The sequence below is a fragment of the Corvus hawaiiensis genome, chromosome 18, assembly GCF_020740725.1.
Source record: "Corvus hawaiiensis isolate bCorHaw1 chromosome 18, bCorHaw1.pri.cur, whole genome shotgun sequence".
NCBI classification, from domain to species: Eukaryota; Metazoa; Chordata; class Aves; order Passeriformes; family Corvidae; genus Corvus; species Corvus hawaiiensis.
The window spans coordinates 11,541,219-11,561,128 of NC_063230.1; the positions used below are offsets into that span (position 1 = coordinate 11,541,219).

At 52.1% G+C, this 19,910-nt stretch overlaps 2 protein-coding genes across 3 annotated transcripts in view; one reads left to right on the forward strand and one right to left on the reverse strand.

The window, feature by feature from the left end:
- The window catches only part of HECTD4 (HECT domain E3 ubiquitin protein ligase 4), a 66,879-nt gene extending 55,824 nt beyond the window's left edge, over positions 1-11,055 (forward strand). The window contains 13 exon segments of the mRNA XM_048323184.1: positions 228-334; positions 1,159-1,282; positions 1,998-2,188; positions 2,730-2,876; positions 3,819-3,938; positions 4,056-4,211; positions 5,064-5,167; positions 6,067-6,288; positions 6,590-6,756; positions 7,176-7,371; positions 7,658-7,861; positions 7,863-7,881; positions 8,403-11,055. Coding sequence (XP_048179141.1) covers positions 228-334; positions 1,159-1,282; positions 1,998-2,188; positions 2,730-2,876; positions 3,819-3,938; positions 4,056-4,211; positions 5,064-5,167; positions 6,067-6,288; positions 6,590-6,756; positions 7,176-7,371; positions 7,658-7,861; positions 7,863-7,881; positions 8,403-8,539 — 1,894 coding nt within the window. The 3' untranslated portion in view covers positions 8,540-11,055.
- Positions 11,056-11,819: 764 nt separating this feature from the next.
- On the reverse strand, positions 11,820-19,876 carry TRAFD1 (TRAF-type zinc finger domain containing 1). 2 transcript variants are annotated; one of them, XM_048323185.1, is made up of 11 exons: positions 19,389-19,875; positions 17,650-17,785; positions 17,523-17,576; positions 16,143-16,398; positions 15,268-15,528; positions 14,828-14,901; positions 14,429-14,644; positions 13,436-13,562; positions 12,923-13,220; positions 12,458-12,530; positions 11,820-12,341 (listed from the first exon to the last, which is right to left on the reverse strand). In XM_048323185.1, exons 1-11 carry the CDS (start codon positions 19,436-19,438, stop codon positions 12,300-12,302), a joined length of 1,587 nt encoding a protein of 528 aa, XP_048179142.1. In that variant the 5' UTR covers positions 19,439-19,875; the 3' UTR covers positions 11,820-12,299. The 2 variants fall into 2 exon arrangements, with proteins under 2 accessions (XP_048179142.1, XP_048179144.1); XM_048323187.1 differs by lacking the exon at positions 15,268-15,528 and having other exon boundaries at positions 19,389-19,876.
- Positions 19,877-19,910: the final 34 nt, after the last annotated feature.

Genomic DNA, 19,910 nt, shown 5'->3' on the forward strand with positions numbered 1-19,910 from the left:
GATCTATTTATAGAACACTGGAATTGTGTTCATCATTATTCTATCCCAGTGCACTTATTCCAAAATACACATCAGGTTGGACAGGGTTTGGAGCGACCTATGGAAGGTGTCCCATGGCAAGGAGTGGGACTGGCTGGGCTTTAGGATCCTTCCAACCCAAACAATTCTGGGATTCTCTGAACAGATGAAAGGAAACTTTTGATCCTAACACCCACTTTGTCCCTCAGCCGAACAGCCTTAAGTGAGAAGAAACCCACTGTAAAGCCCAAATCTCCTGAGAAGAGCAAACCTGAGGAGAAGGACCCTGAGAAGTCTCCCACAAAGAAACAGGAAGGTGGGAGCTGCAGGGAATTTTTTCTAGTTTTGCATCATAGAAAAGAAATCTTTTTATTGACATGTTTAGATAACCTCACGATAGATTTGGTTTGTCTTTATTTCTAACAAGTCTAACTTAATTTTTTTTAAAATAGTGATTTAAAATTCTGCTTTTATTTGTGTGTCTGTGATTCTGGGCCCATCAGCATGAGAGCAAATAGTTCTTGCAGCTGTGTGTAGGACATGTCAATAAACCAGGCAGAGAATTCCCTAAAGGGTGTATTTCCAAGGCTTTGGTGTAGTGAGGGTTTGGGATATTATGGGGTTGAACCAGGTGGGTTTAAATTGTGCTTCTCAATTTATATTGGGAAATGCTTCAACCACAAGTGGAAAATTGGATAACGGAGATGATGGAGGTACCTCAGAACTTGTGGAGGAGGGAGCACAGCCATGCCATGACAGGGGTTGTGCTCAGAACTTTTCTCTAGTCAGGTGGAAGAGTGAACAGACACGAGTTTGGATTCCCCTCTTCCCTGTAGGAAGTGCCAGGTTAGCTCAGAAAAGGGGAATTTCAGCATCCAGCCAAATAGGGATCCTTGATACCGGGTTAGAGGGAGCTATTCCAGAGGGCAGTGGGGGATTTGAGCCCCTTAGGGCAGTGAAAAAGGGCAGTGCCACTGACTGAGGTGAGCGTGACCAGCGTGTGATAGATAGAGCTCCCCAGGAAGGGATCCATGGTGGGATGGGAGAGCAGGAGGAAGCTGGCAGCAGCCACCTCCTGCTCCTGTGTGGGGTGAGAACGTCATGGCAAGTCATGAACTCTTTGCTGGTCTGTGGTGCCAGTTCCTGAGGAGAAGTACCTGACCCTGGATGGATTTCACCGGTTCGTGGTGGACCGCTCCAAGCAGGACATCCGCAGCGTGTGGAGAGCCATCCTCTCCTGTGGCTACGACCTGCACTTTGAGAGGTACAGCTTGCAAAGCTCTTTGAGAGGGTGATACTGATACTGTGCTCACTTCAAAAAACTTGATCCCAAGTGTTCCTAATCCAAGAAGCTTTAACACTTTCATCAGTGGCTGCAAGGCCTGTAGAGGAAATTGCTTATTTCCTCAAAATATGTTTTAAAAGTCACGTGCTGTCCAAATGCAGGTTCCTGACTTTCTGTGCACAGCATGGCCAACAAAATCAGATGCCACAGTGTCCTTTAGAGCTTCTAAACTGTATAATAAATTATCCTGAAGAGAACTGTAGCTCCATGTCTGTTTCTGGTTTCCTTCCCTAGCCAGTGCACTGTTTAACTGGCAGGGTTGGTACTGAGTCAGAAATGCTGTAGAAGAGGGAACTGTTAAACTTCTTTTTATTATTGTAGAGGAAGAAACTCCCTTAAATGAATTCTCCTTATCTCCCTGTGTCAGGCCACAGGCTAATTGCCCCTTATCATCTCCAGAGGAGATAGGCACTAAGTGAGCTTAATAGGCTGTGCCTTTGTGCCTAATTACTTAATACCACTGAAGGAATGGGGGTGATAAATCAGCTCTTGGCCTCACGCTGGGATTCTTGTCATGCTTAAGGGAAGGGGAGCAAAGAGCAGGGCACCAGCTTGTACTCCAGGTGTAGTCCTACTCCAGGTGTAGCTGCCCAGCGCACTGTGAGTGAGCAGCTCTGCCCCTGTCCCCTGCCAGGTGTGCCTGCATCGATGCCAGACACGCGCAGAAGGCGTCGCGCAAGTGGAGCCTGGAGATGGACGTGGCCCTGGTGCAGTACATCAACCGCCTGTGCCGCCACCTGGCCATCACCCCTGCACGCCTGCACCCCCACGAGGTGTACCTGGATCCAGCTGATGCAGCAGATCCCAGGATTTCCCGTCTCTTGAGTATGTCTGGGTGGTTTTCACGGAGGCTTCTTTCAGGGCACGAGCTGGGGAGGGCTTCTGGATGTCCCCAGGTGGGGGGGACTTTCCTTTGGAGGCTCAGTGGGATGAGGGGAGTGCCGAGTCTGGCTCTTCTCTCTCTTTGGGTGTGCTTGGGCAAAGTCAGGGATGCACTGCAGCTGCTCCCTGCTCTCCACACAGAATTCCTAGCTCAGGCTGGAGCTGGAAATACCTGGTGAGTTCAGCTTGCAGGGGAAGGAAGACTGGATTTTCATTCTGGACTTAGGCAGATTTTAGTCACCTAAATCCTGTTCTAAGCACTCGAAGAGGAAAACTCAGTGATAGTGGAAGATTCTGGACTCACACCCAGAGACTGGAGATCCAGGGAGGAACCTCAGGGATCACAGCTGTTCCTACATCCTCAGTGCAGGGATCAGAGGGGCTGCTTTGGAAGGAGCTTGTGTGGCTTCTGGACCAAAGCTGCTGGGATTTGCAGGAGCTGGAGGATCTGTTCCTGCTTCTGACTGGGAGTTTCCCCCCGCAGATGTCCCCGTGGAGAGCCTGCGGCTGCGCTTTGCCCTGCTGCAGTCCCTCAACACCACGCTGGAGACGTTCTTCCTGCCGCTGGTGGAGCTGCGCCAGACCGAGATGTACGGGAACAGCATCGCTGCCTTACTGCAGGAGGCCAAAGGTCAGCTGGGCACTGCCCCCAGGGCACTGCTGCAGGGCACTTCTCTCTTGGTTTGCTTTTAAGGAGAGGGGGATTATCCTTGTGAGTAGCTCATGGACACCGTGACCACAGAGGGAGTTGTTCCCTCTTTGGTGTCTGTGGGTCTTCATCCTCTTGGGAGTATCCATAAATCAAAACTCTGACTTAGTCACAAGCAGATCGGGTGAAAGTCCCAGGACTTCGTTGTTGTAGCATTAGCAAGATCAAGAAAATACCTATAGTGCATCAGAGGATTTTTACAGCCTTCATTAGGCACCAAAAACCCCACGATTTGGGTCATTACATTTCCCAGATTTGTTTTCTGAAGAAGATACAAAATTCACCAGGGATGTCACTGTGTGAAAGGAGGTTTTTGTATTGGCCCAGCTGGAAAAAAACACTCCTAAACCAGCGTGGGGGAGTGAAGAATGTTGAGAGATTTCTCTTCATGGAGATATGAGGTATTAAATGTATTTTTGGGGCAGTGTCACAGCCCTATTTTTTCACATCATTTCTTGCCTGTAGCTTTACTGTCAAAGCATCTCAGATTGCTGGAAACTATTTGGCAAAGTGTTCCTGTTTACAGAGATTGTGGTGGAGTTGCTGGGACCTATTTATAGAACATTGGAATTGTGTTCATCAGTGTTCTTATTCCAGAAAACATGAGGAACAAATAGATGGGACTTGGAGAAACCTGGATGATGGAAGGTGTTCCCTGCCCATGGCAGGGGGTGGAACTGGATGAGTGGAATCATAGAAACCATTCCATGATTCTATGAAGTATTTTTTTTAAAAAAAATTGGACTAGCCATGTGTCACCTACCTAATGAAGGGGAAATTTTTATTCTACCATTGTCCACTGGAGAATTTCAGGAATAAAATGGTGGGTAGATGAACTCTGCTGAAATGTGTTTGTTTCTTCAGGTTTAATCTTTTATGACACAAAAGTCACTGTCATGAACAGAGTGCTCAATGCCACTGTCCAAAGAACTGCTGACCACGCAGCCCCAGAAATCACCCTGGATCCCCTGGAAATCGTTGGAGGTACGGGAAGCACCGATCCTTTCCAAACCCCGTTTGCAACGAGTCAGAGCTGCTTTCCCCCAGCCCTGCTGCTGATCCATGATGCTGGAACTTGGTTTTTCCCTTTGTGTTGAACAGGGGAGATCCGTTCCTCCGAGAATTCCTACTTCTGCCAGGCTGCCCGGCAGCTGGGCTGCGTCCCCTCGTCCCAGCTCTGCGTCAAACTGGCCAGCGGGGGGGACCCCACCTACGCCTTCAACATCCGCTTCACCGGGGAGGAGGTGCACGGCACCAGTGAGTGGGGACTGGGGACAGGGAGTCACCAGCACCAGTGAGTGGGGACTGGGGACAGGGAGTCTGCAGCACCAGGGAGTGGGGACAGGGGACAGGGAGTCACCAGCACCACTGAGTGGGGACAGGGACAGCCTAGGTAACGTTAGGGAAATCCCCCAGAGACAGCCCAGCTTTTCACCAGGATGTGCCTCATGTAAACGCTAAGGAGCACAATTCTCTTGTGCATGGAAAAGAATGGAATCCCCCAGGACGTTGGCTCTCTTTGGGGTGCTGGTTCCTCAGTGTTTGCTCCAGGAGGAGGCTGGGTGTAACCCCGGGTGAGGGGATTCAGCTTTGCAGAGCTGTTCAGTGGGGTATTGAGGCAGATCCCAAAGAACAGAGGGATCCCTGCTGTCCAGATCCATGTGGGCTGTGCTGGTTGTGGTCCTTGGTGGAGATCCATGGGGGAATAGGGAGTCAGCCCAGAACACACTTCTCACGTCACCAGCTCCTGTCACCTGCCTGAGGTGTAAGGGGAGTGAGTGTGCCCCCATCAGCTGAGCCATGAGCTCCATGGGGCCTTCTCCCAAGGGGAATTCCTGTCTTTCAAAGGGCTGTGGTGGCACTGACAGTGTTTATGAGGAGATGAATGTTCTGGCTGTGGCTCAGCATCTGTGCTGATCCCTGGAGCATCGCCTCCATTGTTGTAGGACAGCCCCATCCATCTCCTAATCCAGCACCAAATCCCATTTGCAGGCCAGCTGGTGGAACAAATATTCCTGCTGTTCTAGAGTGCTGGAAAGCAAAGCAGCACTTAGGAATTCAGCAGGGAACAAAGGAATATTGTCATTGTTCTCCCTCTCTCTTTTCCAGGTGGATCTTTCCGTCACTTCCTTTGGCAAGTGTGTAAAGAGCTCCAGAGCTCCTCCCTCTCCCTGCTCCTGCTGTGCCCCAGCTCTGCTGTCAATAAGAACAAGGTGTGAGATCCCAATGCCAAGAATGAGGGGGTTCTTCTCTTTCTGAATGCTGGGTTTGAACAGGAGTGGGACACATTTGGTCAGAGGTGCAGAGAGGCCTCAGATCCATGAAACCAAGCAGGTCCCACATCCTGGGAGAGCTGGGAGTTGGTGAATCCCGTGTTGCACCTCATGTGCAACAGGTACTTGGAGAAGGAGCCCAGGCAGCAAAATGCAAAATGGAGCAGAATTAAAACTCCTGGGCAGAGTTCAGAGGGAGGAGGTTCAGCTGTCTGATTTAGAGGTTGTCTGTCCCAAACTGGCGAACTTCCAGGAATTTTTGTTCTGTGGCCTTACCCCAGGAATGTCACTAGGAAGATCAGTCACGTTGCCAGGAGAATAAAATGCTCCATCCATGCTATTTAGAGTCTTACTTTGTGCAGTAGATGTTCTCTAGAAACAAGATAAAGCTGATGGTCCAGAGAATTCTCACTACCTGAGGTATCATTCCTTCCTGGGAATATTCTCAGAGTGGGAAACAGCTCCTTTTCCTCAGCTTAAGACCAACTGTGTAGCAAACCTGGCTCTGCAAATCCAGGCTAGAAACATCCCACAGCTGAAAAACTTGGATCTCAGACTGATGTAAGAACTGCAGAAAATCCTGTTAGTGCTGATCAACAGCTTGGCAAAATGGGAACCAACTTTCTGGGGTTGATTTGATCAGGAGGTGCCAAGATAAGGTGATACCAGTGTGTAAAATACAGGGACTCCCTGCAGTGCTGGAGCAGATCCTCTGGTATCCAGCTGAACATCATCCTTCCTGTTCCAGTCAGGAACACTTCCACAGGCCTGCTAACACACAGCCCCTCAGGCTGGGGCAGCTGGTGAATCCTGCCCTGTGTGCCCCATTTTTCCCACAGGGGAAGTACATCCTGACCCCCAGCCCCATCACCTACGCCGAGGAGCAGCTGTTCCACTTCTTCGGGCAGCTCCTGGGCATCGCCATCCGCGCCGATGTTCCCCTGCCCCTGGACCTCCTGCCCTCCTTCTGGAAGACCCTGGTGGGAGAGCCCCTGGATCCCGACGTGGATCTGCAGGAAGCCGACATCCTCACCTACAACTACGTCAAAAAATTTGAAAATGTAGGTCCCTGTTCCCTCCTTTTTCTCAGGATTCCCCCACGGGTGCATTGCTGCCCGCCCTCGGTGGTGTTTTGACTCCTCTTTGACTTCTCCTGTTGCCCTGGAGAAGTTCCCTGCTCTCTTCTGCTGCCGGGCACGGTGGAATTACGGCTTCTGAAAGATTTACTGGAATGTGGAATTGCTAAACCAGAGCAGAACCCCCAGTGCAGGATTTTGCTGTTGGAATGAGTCCCTGTTGTGGGGAACCTGGGACGAGGCACTGCAGTGCTGGTCACAGGTCCTTGTCCTTGTTCCCTGACAGATCAGTGACGAGACGGAGCTGGAAGCTCTGTGTGCCGAAATCGCCTCCCAGCACCTGGCGACGGAGAGCCCCGACTGCCCCAACAAACCCTGCTGCAAATTCACCTACCTGAGCCTCACTGGGGAGGAGGTGGAGCTGTGTCCCAGGGGCAGGCACATCCCTGTGGGGTAAGGAGCAGCCTTCCAGGCGGGATATGGCACAGAACATCTCTGGAATGGTTCTCCAAGCACAGCATCTCCAGAGGTGCTTTTGTACCAAGTTGGAATGATCTGGGAAAGCTTTGCTTTGGGAGAAGTCGGCAGAACTTGGGATCACTGATGCTATTTGGGTCTGTAAGAGACAGCTGAGGAGCAGGGCTGGTCCCAGCTGTGGATCCCACTTGTGAGGGATGGGCAGGTGGGAGGAGAGGCGGAAGCAGAGGACAGCGGAATTGATTGGGAAGCATTGGAGTGCAAAGCGTGTATTGCTCACTCTGGATTATTCCAGATCAGGATCTCTCCTTAAAACCCTTCCATGTGAAACACGGGGTGGGCCATGAGGGCTCTCCCACGTGCTCCTCCCTCATCCCAGATGTGTGTCCCTGCAGGTGGGAGAACAAGGACGTGTACGCGGCCGCCATCCGGAGCCTGCGGATGCGGGAGCTGCAGACCCCGGAGTGCATGACAGCAGTGAGGGCAGGGCTGGGCTCCATCATCCCCCTGCAGCTCCTGACCACGCTCACCCCCCTGGAGATGGAGCTGAGGACCTGTGGCCTTCCCTACATCAACCTGGAATTCCTCAAGGTGCTTTGTGGGACACGAGAGGGGGATCCTCCCGTGGGAAGGTGGGAGGGGAGAATCTTCTGCTTTTGGTGCAGCCGGGACATCCATGGGGAACTCTGGCCTGTGCTTGGACACCCCTTTGCCCCCAAGGGGCTTTATTAAGATTTCACTGGATTCAGGAAGTAATAGGGTGGGGTTTGTGCAGAGAGGAGTAAGACTGTGAACTTAATTTATTTAAAAGTGTAGTGGGGGAGATTCCTGAAGGGAGAGGGGAGAGCAGCAGTGGACGCGTGTCCTGTTCCCTCAGGCACACACCATGTACCAGGTGGGACTGATGGAGACGGACCAGCACATCGAGTTCTTCTGGAGCGCCCTGGAGATGTTCACGCAGGAGGAGCTTTGCAAGTTCATCAAGTTTGCCTGTAACCAGGAGAGGATCCCCTTCACCTGCCCCTGCAAGGACGGCGGCCCCGACACCGCCCACGTTCCCCCCTATCCCATGAAAATCGCCCCCCCCCGACGGCGCCGCAGGTACGGAACGGCCGCTTCCCGAGGGAAAGGAGCTGGGTCTGCTCCCAGCACCATCCTGGCCTTCAGCCCCCTTTAACTGGTATTTAGTGCTCAATGACAAAGAGGGGCAGGTGGTTATGGGGGTAAATAAGGAGAGAATTGGGTTTTAAACCATGTAAAAACAAAACATCACACAAACTTGAACTGCATCCAGTGGAAAGTTCCCTGCCCGTGGCAGGAGGGTGGAACTGGATGAGCTTTAAGCTTTTAACCCAAACTGTTCTGGGATTCCAGAACATTCAAAACTTTGCCTTGTAGAGATGCAGAGAGACTTTGCTATTTGTCTGAAATACTTTTGAAATGATTAAACTATTGGAAAAATACTGGCATGAGGCCTGATGGAGAAGCGCAGAAACACGTAAGATTCTGAAGACCCGCAACAGGCAGGGATTGGGTTTGGATACCCTCAGGAAGGGGCTCTGGGAGAGCAGGAGGGAAGTGCTGGGTTGAATCTTTAACCCCTCCCGCTGCCTGTCCCGCAGGTTCCCCGGATTCCCGGTACATCCGAGTGGAGACGTGCATGTTCATGATCAAGCTCCCGCAGTATTCCTCGCTGGACATCATGCTGGAAAAGCTCCGTTACGCCATCCACTACCGGGAGGACCCGCTCAGCGGCTGAGCAGGAGCAGGGAACGCCTGGAGGTGACTCCGTGACTCTGCCGAGTGGAACCCCTTCAGTTCCCGTCCAGCACTTCCCGTGGGACGAGCTGGGGGTTAATTTATTTCCTGAACCTTCGTTCCCGTTACAGTAATTCCCGGAAGACTTCCATTTTGTATTCGTAGACTTTGTGGTGGACTGGTTCTTTTGCTGCCTTGTTTGTGGAATATTTGTAGGATAGTTTAGTAAAGACCGGTTTGTGTATAATTTAATTGGGGAAAAAACCTTTCCACCTGTACATTTCTAATTTTGTAATCCAGAATGCTCTGCCCCGTGCAACCACCACCGGCAGGGAGGGCGTTCCAAGGCCGGGAGCCCTCGGAGGGGAAGGCTCATGGATCACTCTCCCCCGAGAGGTTTTTGAGTACAAAAATGCCAAGTTTGGGTATGGGGAGGGAATCACATGGGCAGGAGCAGAGCACAGGCAGGATTTGTGGCACTTGCTTGAGGTTTGAAGCAGGAACTTCGCTGCCAAACTGCTTTTCCACCTTTCCACCACTTTCCTTGAAATTTTTTTAAACTCTGACTAAGCACACGGGGGCTGCCACAGAGAATTGGGGGGTTCAGCTCAACACTTTTGGGAAAATTTCCAATAGAACAGTGAAAGGGCCGTGATTCCGTTGGGTTCCTGCCCTAGATGTTCTTGAATGTCTGCTTTGCTTAGCCACAAAATAATTTATTGTAATTAAAATATGAGCAGAACAAAACGGCTTCTCTCCAAAGGGTGTAAGATACCACAGTCCATCCCGAAAATCTGGGACTTGATCCCATTTCCCAATGAGCTCTCAGAGCAACTGGGGGGTGCTCAAACACCTGGAACTCATTTTTGTACTCAAAAATCTTTGATCCAAGAGCAAATTATCCTAAAATCCATGACACCCGGCAGGAGGACGAAGTCACCCGTTGGAAGATAAAGCTTCTGTTTTGTATGGAAAGCCGGGAGCCGACTGCGGAGCGGGAACAGCTCCACGTTTCACTGGTGTTCTGTGGAATGTTTTGGGTGCTTCAGAGCAGCCCCTCCACAGGTGTCTCGTCCCTTACCAGGATTTCTGGGACACTCCAGCTTTGCTGATCCGTCGGATCCCGAGTTCTGAGGAAGAGACCATCCCGGAATCCGTCTGTGCCGCGGGCTCGGTGCTGCCCGTGAGCCGAGTGCCGGCGCGGAGCCGCCCGGGAGGCTCTGGATGAGGTGACTGAACCTTCAGCTCGGTGTCCGATGGCTCCGGAACAGCTCCCGGGAATCCCAAATGTATTTATTGTACATTATTGTGAATAGTGGGAACGCTGAGTGCGTGGGATGCGGGAGAGGCGGTGTGAGTTCGGGATGGGTGTCCTTGTTCTTCCGTGAGCGAGTGGGAATGGGAATGTGTGTGCAGCAGTCGTAGGTAGTCGTCGGCATCCGGAGTCTCCCAACCCCGTGGTTAGGAAGCTGTTACCCTCCCAATGCGTATTGCCCTGTCCAGGGAACAGATCCATGTAGGAAGAATATTTACTCTTGAATCTCGTCCATTTCCTGGTAGAAGCGTTTATGTAGCTCAGAAACCACTCGGAGCAAGCGGGAACACCTGGAGTTTACAACGACCAAGGGAAAACGAAGCCGAAGGAGCGGCTTGGAGCCGGTTTGTTCCCGTCGGGAGATGTGTTCCCAAACAGGAAACGTGGGGAATGCCGGCTGAGTTCCATGGCAGAGCTGTGGCCCCGGGCTGGGCTCTCTCTGGGCTTGTCCTGGGTTCCAGTCCTGGAATGCTGAGGGGCCATCCCAGTGGGCTCCAGAGCTCCGTGTGCCAGCGGTTCCCAAGGCTCCGGTTCCAGCTGTGAGTAAGAAACTGCTGCTACGGTGTGTGTGCTCCTTTGGGAAGCACATCCGAGTGGAGCACACCTGCACCGGCCCCGGGCGTGTGCTGGAACGTTACTTGATCCGTATTTATTACAGTTAATTATTTATGATTACAAATAACGAACTTCTCGTCGCTGCCGTTTGCACCTGGGGGTGTAAATGAAGCTTCTTCTACAGGACAAATGTCGCACCAATAACCAACTTCCATCGACTTTGGTTTGTTCTGGAGAACAGGATGAGCCCCACAAGAGGAATTGTGGGGGTTTTTTGGCTTTTTTTTTTTTTTTTTTTAATTCCATGCTCCTGGGAAGGAAGTGCTGCAGCACCTCGGCTGTGGCTCAAATGGCCTTTTAATTAAAGCTTTTCTAATCATCCTTAATTCCTTGTGCTTTAAATGAACTTGACATTGTCTGTACTAGGCTTGTTTGTCGAAGCAAAGATTGGTTTGTGATGATTATTATTATTTTTTTTAATATATATTCATTCAGAATGTAAAATTATACTAAACAATGGAAAAACTCTGGAGCTGGGTATTAGTTCTAGCTTGGTGTGTGTCCATCTCGGTTCCGTACACGGCATTAACCTGTAAGTGCTCTTGGCCATCGAGTGTACACCTGCATAAAGGAGATTCTTAACATCCCTGGAGGTGTTTGTGTCCTTCTCTGGGGCTGCAGGGAATGGGATCTGCTGCTGGAGCTGCCCGAGGCAGAGGAGGAGAGGGGGGAGGAAGGCAGCTGCAGGTTCTCTGTTGAAATCCCACTTTTATGGGTTCTTTGTGTGTACTTGGAACAAAATGTAAGGATTTTGTACCCAAGGGGAGCACGGCCACTGCTGAGGTTCTTCCTCTGGGATATTCCTTGTGCCTGAGGCACAGCACAGGCTCTGCCACCTCAGTCATCAGTTATTTGTCATACGACTGATTCCTGACCCACAGCACCCCGTTATCCGTCCCAAACCTCAGGGACCAGCTCCTATTCCCTGATCTTCCCACAGCCCTTCTCCCCAGGGAAGAACAGAGGTTTGGTGTCCCCCAGTTTTTAAATATCTTTTTTCTTTTTTCCTTGTCTAAATAAACACGTGGGGGGAGCATCTGTAAAATGTCTTTCCTTGAGGAGATCCCTCCAGCCATCGTTGGGCTCTGGCTGTTCCAGTGGGACGGAGTTGGCACCTGAGATGAGGCTTTGGTAATGACCCTGCCCCAGGGGTGGCTAATTAGCCCTGCCAGTGCCATCTGCTGCACCTCTTTAATTAGGCTGATGCCCACAGGTGTTTTCCAGGATCTGCTCCACTTCCCTAAGTCCCAGGGCAGGGAATAATGGTGGGAATGGATCTGCCAGCCCTCACAAGGTGGGGTTGGGACATGCCCTCGTGTCACCCCATGGGATAGATGGCACTGCACAACAGTTTGGGACAGCATCAGAGAAATTTTATTCCAAGGAACCTAAAAAGCTTTTAAATTGAAAATGCAGCACTGAGAAGCCTTGGAGCCCCAGTCCTCGACCCTGCTCTGTGTGGGACAGGTCCAGAGCACCAACTGCTCCCTGCTGGAGTCACTGGCTGTGCCTGAGCATTCCAGGGCAGGACACAGCGGGAGCTCGGGGTGGCACAAATCCCACGCTGGGGCGGCACAAGGAGCCCACACGGGCACAGAATTCAGGTGGGGCCCCAAGGTGAGATTCTGCTTGATGCCTTGGGGTGGTGCTCAAGGCGATCAGAGACATAAAAACCTGAACTTTGCTCTCACAGATTAAAAATAGAGATTTAGAAAATGGTCACTGCCTAAAAATTGAAGCTCAGTGTTGAAATTTACTTGCACTCAGACCAACAGGTCTGGCAGAGCCTGGGAACGGGGCCAGGCGCTCCACGTTTTCCACAGGCACCGGCTCACTCCTCCGCCTGTCCGGCCGCTGGGCTCTGGGCTTTTGCCTTAAGGGAGGGGAAAAAGAAAAATGCTGTTCTCAAGTATGACTTGATTAGGGAGGGCTGTAAAAAACAGCTCCTTGTCCCGGCAAAGCCATCAGGAGCTGCCCCTGCAGCCTCACCTTGGAGCTCCGGCGCCGGAGGCCGCTGCGCCCGTCCGACAGCCCGAGGCTCCTTCCCCCTGCAGTGCTGGAGCTGTGGAGCAGGGACAGAGACACCTTCAGAGGAGGCAGGATAAACACAGGACAACACAGCAGGGAGACAGGGAAGGTCGAGGGGGAGGCCCTTTTGCCTCCTCTGACCCTGGCCCAGATGTTTCAGCAGAAGAACAGCTCCTGTTCAGAGCCCAGGTGAGAGCAGAGCACTTCCATGGACAGGGAATGAGGCCTTATCCTACATTTTATCCCAGTGACCAGTGGGCCTGTTCTATTTTGAGGTGAAAACCTAAATTTGTTGTTTGAAACTCAGCTAAGCACCAGTCAAATTCAGCTGGGTGAATCTGAAAACCCTTTCAGCCACGGGCAAAGGCAGGGGAATCCAGATTTGCACCACAGGAAGCTGAATGGACCAGAAGGCAAAGGTGTTACCTTGGCTGGGCTGGAGAAGTTCTGGAGGAGCTGGAAGTGAAGGTTTCTGCCTGGAAGCGCTGAGCAGGTCTCACTCGTGGCACTGTCCCAGCTGCAGAGTCACCTCTGTCCTTCGGTGTCCCCTCGCTGCCATTCCCCTTCCCGGGCTTCCCCCTTGTGGCCGGAGCGTCACCAGCTCTCCCTGGGGGGGACAACGCTGCATTCCCAGCCTTGGCCGTCTCCATCCTCAGCCTGGACCCCGGAGCAGAGCACAGCCCCAGCTTCCCAAAGCTTTCTGTGTGCCAAGGAGAAACATCTCCTGCAGGGACAGGACATGGAGCTCAATGGGAACAGCAGCTACAGCATCAGGAACAGCCCTGTGTCCATCCCAGGATCTCCAAGGACACGGTTCCAGTGATTTAATCCCTCCCTAAACCCAGACCGAGGGGACAGGATGGAAGATTTTAGAGACAGAACAGGGTAACAGCATCTCAGTGCAAGCACAGAGGAGCTCAGGCTGTGCCCTGCCCACACCTTGGTGCCGGATCCGTCGCCGAGCCGGCTCTGGCGATTCCCGTCTGTCCCCGCAGGGCTGAGGAGCCGGCAGCTCCCGGGCTGGAATGTCACCTGTGGGGCTGGCAGGACGCAGGTCACAGTGATGCTGCAGCAGAACACACAGTGCTGGTCAAGTGAAGCTCACTCAGGTGAAAATTCCTGGGAAAACACTGCAGAGCAGCAGCGCTCAGGGAGGTTAAGGTGAGTAGGGAATTGTTATCGTGGAATCCCAGAATGGTTTGGGTGGAAAGAGATCTTAAAGCTCATCCAGTTCCATTCCCCTGTCAGGCTGGACGAGGCTTGGAGCAACCTGGAATAGTGGAAGGTGTCCCTGCCTATGGGAGTGGGATGGGATGGGCTTCAACATCCCTTCCAACCCAAACCATTCTGGGATTCTGTGATATGCTCTGAAGTTTTATCAGATCTCATTCCCAGAACACAGATTTTGCTGTCCCTCAGGAGAGGAGAGGCCCAGAACAACCAACCCAACTCCAGCTTCACCAGTTTGTTGGGACTAAGAATGGGAAAGAGCCATGACACAGAAAATGGCTGAGCTCAGCATTCTCCCATCTTGTCTGTAACAGCAGCAAGTTCCGGAGGACTCTTCCCTGGGCACACCACTCCCAGGGCTGGAGTCTGTTCTCTGCTTCCTCTCCCACCCAGTTTCACCCTTGTGCTCTTCTCCCCCCTCAGCTGACTCATCCAGGGCTCAACTTCATTTTCGGTGTGACTCAAACGTTCTGATTGTGCAACTTCAGGCCCTTTTGTTTGGTTTCATTACCAGAGCTTTCAAATTAATCCAGTACTTCTCAGGAGGAGCCTCAGTGTGGCACAACCCTTCACATGGATCCCAGAGCCTTGTGTGGCAAGATCTGAGCCAGGGACAGCTCCCTGAATTCCTGAAACGTGCCACAAGAGCCCCCAGGACTGGGCCCATCCTTGAACTGTGACTCAACAGATCCTGTTCAGTACCTGGTGATGAAAAAGAATCTCCTCTTCCAGTTGGATGCCACAGAATTCACATGGAATCATGATGTCTCCTTCTGCCTGGACAGCTTGGGGCTGGGATGAAGGGACAGCCCTGCGGCTGTTGGACACCCCAGCTTGCAGACCACCGTATTCCCATGGATTTGGAGAAGAACTTCTCTTACTGAACGAGGCAAAGGCACTTGCTGGGTTACACCCTGTCTGTTAGACACGCAACACAGAAAAATCACCTTTCCTGATAAGCCAGGTGGGCATTAAAAAAAACCTGCTTTTCTTGGCAAAGACCCAAACACCAGAGTTCTCACGACGTCACCCACACCCTTTTCAGTGACAGCCACAGAAAAGTCTTCACTGCAAACCCCAAGACACAGGGAAGTCCCAAACCTGGTGAAGGATCAGATCTTCAGCAGGGCACAGCTCCTCACAGAACTCACAGGGCAGCATGATCACATCCTTGTCTGCAAGGGAGGGAAGGGTTATGTGCTCTGTGGAGTCTGGTAAAAACACCTCTTGCTGCACCATGAAACCCCTTGGTGCCATTTCTCCTCTCAGAACAAGCTGCACTCCAGGCTCCCCCCAGATCCTCCTTCCCACCATTTTTACTTCCACAAGAACCTCGTTCCCTGCCTGGGCTCCCACCACACACCAAGGTCAGAGACTACAGCTTTTATTTCTTCTTCACTTGCTGCTTTGCTTTAGAAGTCTCAAAAAGACTAATTTTGACCTTTTGAAATACCTAGATAATCTTTAACATTACCAATCCAAATTTTCCTTTTCCCCTCCCTCAAATTTAAAGAAAAACCCCACCACAGCAGCGTTTATACCTATTTTGCTATGGTTTGATGTACTAAAGGAGCCTGGAGAGTCAGTGAAGATGTTGGACAGGTCAGTTCCACCCAGATGGGCAGATTGTCCAGGCTCTTTGGTGTAGTTGTATTCCCAGAAATCCCTGGGAATCTCAGCTGCAGTATTATGGTGAGGATTATTCTCACTCTGCAGGCTGAGAGCCAACACATAGTCCAGGTCAGCGTTCCAGTCTTCAGGAAGTTGGGAATGAAGGATTTCAGGTCTCTCCAGCTCATCCCCTTCAAAAGATAAATATTGTAAATTTGGGAGAACATCAACCCTGCCACCAGCAGCTCCCTCTGGGCATCAGACTCAACCCCAAGGTTTCACATGTGGACTCGCCTGGAGTTCAGCATCTCAAAGCCAAGGGTGTTTGTACCAAATCCAGGAGGATGAAGGAGAAAAATCATGGCCCAAATTCCAGTGAGCAGACAACTCCAGCTTCATTTTTAAGCCAGGTACTTTGAGACAAAGAAAGGAAGCAACTGGGCTTTCACCCCAAGCACCCCAGCACTCCTTATTCCATGGGTAAACATTCCCACTTGGGGCCTCTGGAGTGTTCACTACTCTGTATTTTCACAGAAAGGAATCACAGAACCTTACACCTGGACCAGCTACCAAATGAGCAGCCAGTTCTTCTTCCTTTCTCCACTTTTTCTCACTTTTGATTCCTTTGCGCTGTTCCCATAAATGTCCTTAAGGAACATTAGAGGTTCTGTCCCTCGAGTTCTGTCCTTAAGGGCTGTGTCCCTGGAGTTGTGTCCCTACGGTTTTGTCCCTGGACCTGTGTCCCACAGCTGCTCTAACTCTCCTTCTCCCCCCCTCTGGCTCTTCCCAAGCCCATCCCCGGTACCTGCTCCCGGTCGGCTCCTCACGGCTCCATCCTCCTTCCCAAATCCCGGCGCTCTCCTGCTCCCCTTGGCTGCCTTCTCCTCTCTCCCACAGACCCGGGGATGCTCCTTGAGCTCCCTGACCAGGACGTTGCGGCCGCAGCGCCCGCAGGGCTCGGTCCTGGCCCCGCAGTAGAGCTCGTGCTCCTGGAGCTTGTTGAAGGCCAGCTGGATGTCACAGAACTGGCACAGCACGGGGCGCAGGGGGCACGAGGATGCCTGGGAAAACACATGGGATTACTCTTCCCACGTGGAACACTGAGGTTCTCAGTTTGCTCAGCTTTGGAGCTCTCTGTTGTCTCCTCAGCCGCATGCAAAGCCTCGCTAAGGAATAGCCTGGAATAAGCTCCGACGTGAGAATGCAACAACGACGTGCTGGAGGCACAAGCTTGGCAGCTGAAGCTCTGCAGACACTCAGGACATGATTTTAAATCTGCCAGGGTCACGTGGAGCTTTCTGGAGCTGGGTTTTAGACACAGACCTGAAATCCAGCATCATTCCATGAGTACAGCTAAAATCCACGCTGGTGTTTGGGGAACAGACTTGCACCTCATTTACTGCTCAACAAGAACTGCCTGGACATGTTCTTTACCCCACATTGAACAGGTAAGGTGCCCTTCAAAAGGGGTTAAAAATAGATAAAATACAAGATATTTGCAGATGCTGCACCAATAAACAACCTGCACTAATAAAACATCATCATTTGCTTTACAAAGCCAAAAGCACCACACACACACAGGCAGGATTAGCTACTCCCAGGGTTTAGTACTGGACAGATTTCCAAAGAAAATCCTTTTTCCCCCAGCAATCAGCAGGCTGAGGTGGCAGTTCCAGAGCTGTCTCTAAAGGAGCCCACGGGAAGGGAAGGGACTGACATTTATAACAAGATTGTCTGTGACAGCAGCCAACTGGATTCAGAACTCAGAAAATCCCACTCTGTCCTATTTTAGTTTATTTTACAGGCTATTTTTAAAGTCTGTTTGGACAGCTTGAGTTATTAAAAGTCACATAATGGCTCCAGCAGAAACATGAAACAGTAAAGGAATGAAAAAAAGTCAAGTCAATCGTATTTTAAATAGCTATTTTTCAACTAACAGGGACAAAAAAATCACCAATTATCACAGATACCCCTTTGATATGAAGCCCTGAGCGGCTCCAGGACTTTAAGGCAGTTCCCAATCCCTTCTTCCAGAGGCTGTGAGTTTAGGAAGCATCACTCAATAAAAGGATGCACAAGCCCCAGGCTGGAATCCAGGTGCTGGCTGACAGAAAGGCTCTGGAAAATCAGGGCTTGGAAACACCACAGCATCCCCCAAGGGTTCAATAATATAAAACCCACCAACCTCGTGATCCTTCAGGAGGCTGCTTTCCATCTTCATCCTACACTTGCAGGTGACCTACAGCAAGGAGAGCTCATTAGATTAATTACCACAGAAATGAGCAGTTTCAGAGCAGAGATGTGCCTCTCACCTGCACATGTTCAGACTCAATGTGGTTCTTCATCTCAGACTTTGGGATGGAGTCACTGCAGTAGGGGCATATTTCAATATTTCTTCTACAGTGGATTTCATGGATGATGAAATTAACTGCAGGAATATCCTTTTTGCTGTGAGAAAGTCGCTGAGGTTACTGAGCAGAAACACGCTGACAACACATCCAAGCAGTTGTACACAACAAAAAAGTAATGCTAAGAAAGATTTCAATGAATTCATGGTTCCAAGTGAGTAGAGAAAGGCCCAGCCAGGCCGCAAGGTTCCAGCACAGGTGGATGTTCATGTACTTGACATGCAAAAGTCACACTGCATTAAGATAAAATCCAGGTGGATTTATTTCCTTACATGAAAGACACATCTTGCAGCACAAACAAGTTATCGCCAGGTTCGAGTTAATAAATTAGTCTGAGAAGATAAAAGTTCCTTCCTGAAAACAACTTGGCTCTGAGAGGCCAAACAGCGGTTTTTTCTGGGGGAGGGGCAGGAAATCCTGACAGATCCCGTTCCAGGAATGATGGAACCATGGAATGGTTTGGGTTGGAAGGGACCTTAAAGCTCATAGGAACACCTTCCACAGACCAGGCTGCTCAGAGCCCCAGCAGTAACAACGCTACTCAGTACCCCCCAAAATCCCCCAACTCATCTAATTTCTAATATTCTCACTTTCTGTCTTGAAACCAAACACAAAAGGACCAAAAGGAACTGAGGCACCTGGAGCTCAGTCCTTACTTCTGCCTCAAACAGGCAGCATCATTTCCACATGGATCATGCCCTTTCCAAGAAATCCACCTTGAAAACACCCAATTTAACTTTATAACCTCTCGTTTGCTAAAACTACAGCTGTTTAGCTTTCTCCTCTGCCAGATCCCCACCAGCCAAAAGCCTGGCAAAGCAACAAAGTCCAACAGCAGCAGCTGAACTGCACAGACCAAACAAACCAGGCTGATGTTGTAAGAAACTGTTTGGATTCTGATGTCTCTTGGGGAAAAACAACAACAGAAAAAGTTAATTTCTTTAGCTGCTTGTATTCGAGACAGAACTTGTGAGGTGACTCCTTGTCAGCCACTGAATTCCCAATGCTGGGGCTCTGCAGAGACGTGAAATCAGAGAAAAAAATTTCCACAACAACACTGCCTACTGACCCTATTTTTATATTTCTGCTCCTGAGCCACGGAACTGCTGAAAAAAACTTGGAATCGTGTACTTTGTGTGGACCTCACTGAAAACCGAGCCTGGATTTTGATGCTAACGTTTCGGTTTCTATTCAGTTCCCCACTAAGCCAGAAGGGAAATCCGACGCCCAAACGTTTTATAGAAAGGCAGTACGGTCGTTATCACGCCGGATCCCCGGGATTTCACAGCACTCCGAAGAGTTGTACCCCGATGTAACGGCGGGGCCGGCTCGGCCCTCACCGACCCCGGCCCCGGCCCTCACCGACCCCGGCCCCGGCCCTCACCGACCCCGGCCCCGGCCCTCACTGACCCCGGCCCGGCCCTCACCGACCCCGGCCCCGGCCCTCACCGACCCCGGCCCCGGCCCTCACCGACCCCCGGGCCCGGCCCTCACCGACCCCCGGGCCCGGCCCTCACCGACCCCGGGCCCGGACCTCACCGACCCCCGGCCCCGGCCCTCACCGACCCCGGGCCCTCACCGACCCCCGGCCCGGCCTGGCCCACACCGAGCCCGGCCCCCACCGACCCCTGGCCCGGCCTTACCAGTTGCCGCAGAGCCGGGACTCGGCCGCGGGCACGGCCGCGATGGCCATGGCTCCGTGCGGTGCCGGGCCCGCTTCCTCACACCCCCGGGCACCGGGCCGGGCTGCTGCCGCCTTCGCCCGGCGGGGAGAGCGCCGCGAGGGACCGGGCCAGGGACCAACGAAAGCGAAAGCGCGGCCCTGCGGGGGTCGGTCGGGGGTGCCGGTCTCGGGTCCCCCGGCCTGGTGAGGGTCGGCTGCGGGTGCCGGTGGCGGGTGCCGATCTCTGCTACCCCAGCCCGGATCTGTGTCGGCGGCCCGGCCCGGGTCGGCTCGGGTCAGGTCAGGTCGGTGCCGGTCTCTAATGCCCCGGCCCGCGTCGGTGGCGGTGTGTGATGGCCCGGCCCGTGTCGGTATCGGTGTCGGTGTCGGTATCGGTATCGGTGCCGGTGTGGATGCTGCTCTCAGCCCCGCTGTGCCCCGGCGCCCCCGGTGAGTCCCGGTGCCCGCGGCCGCCCCGCAGCCCCGCCCCGCCGGCCCGTTC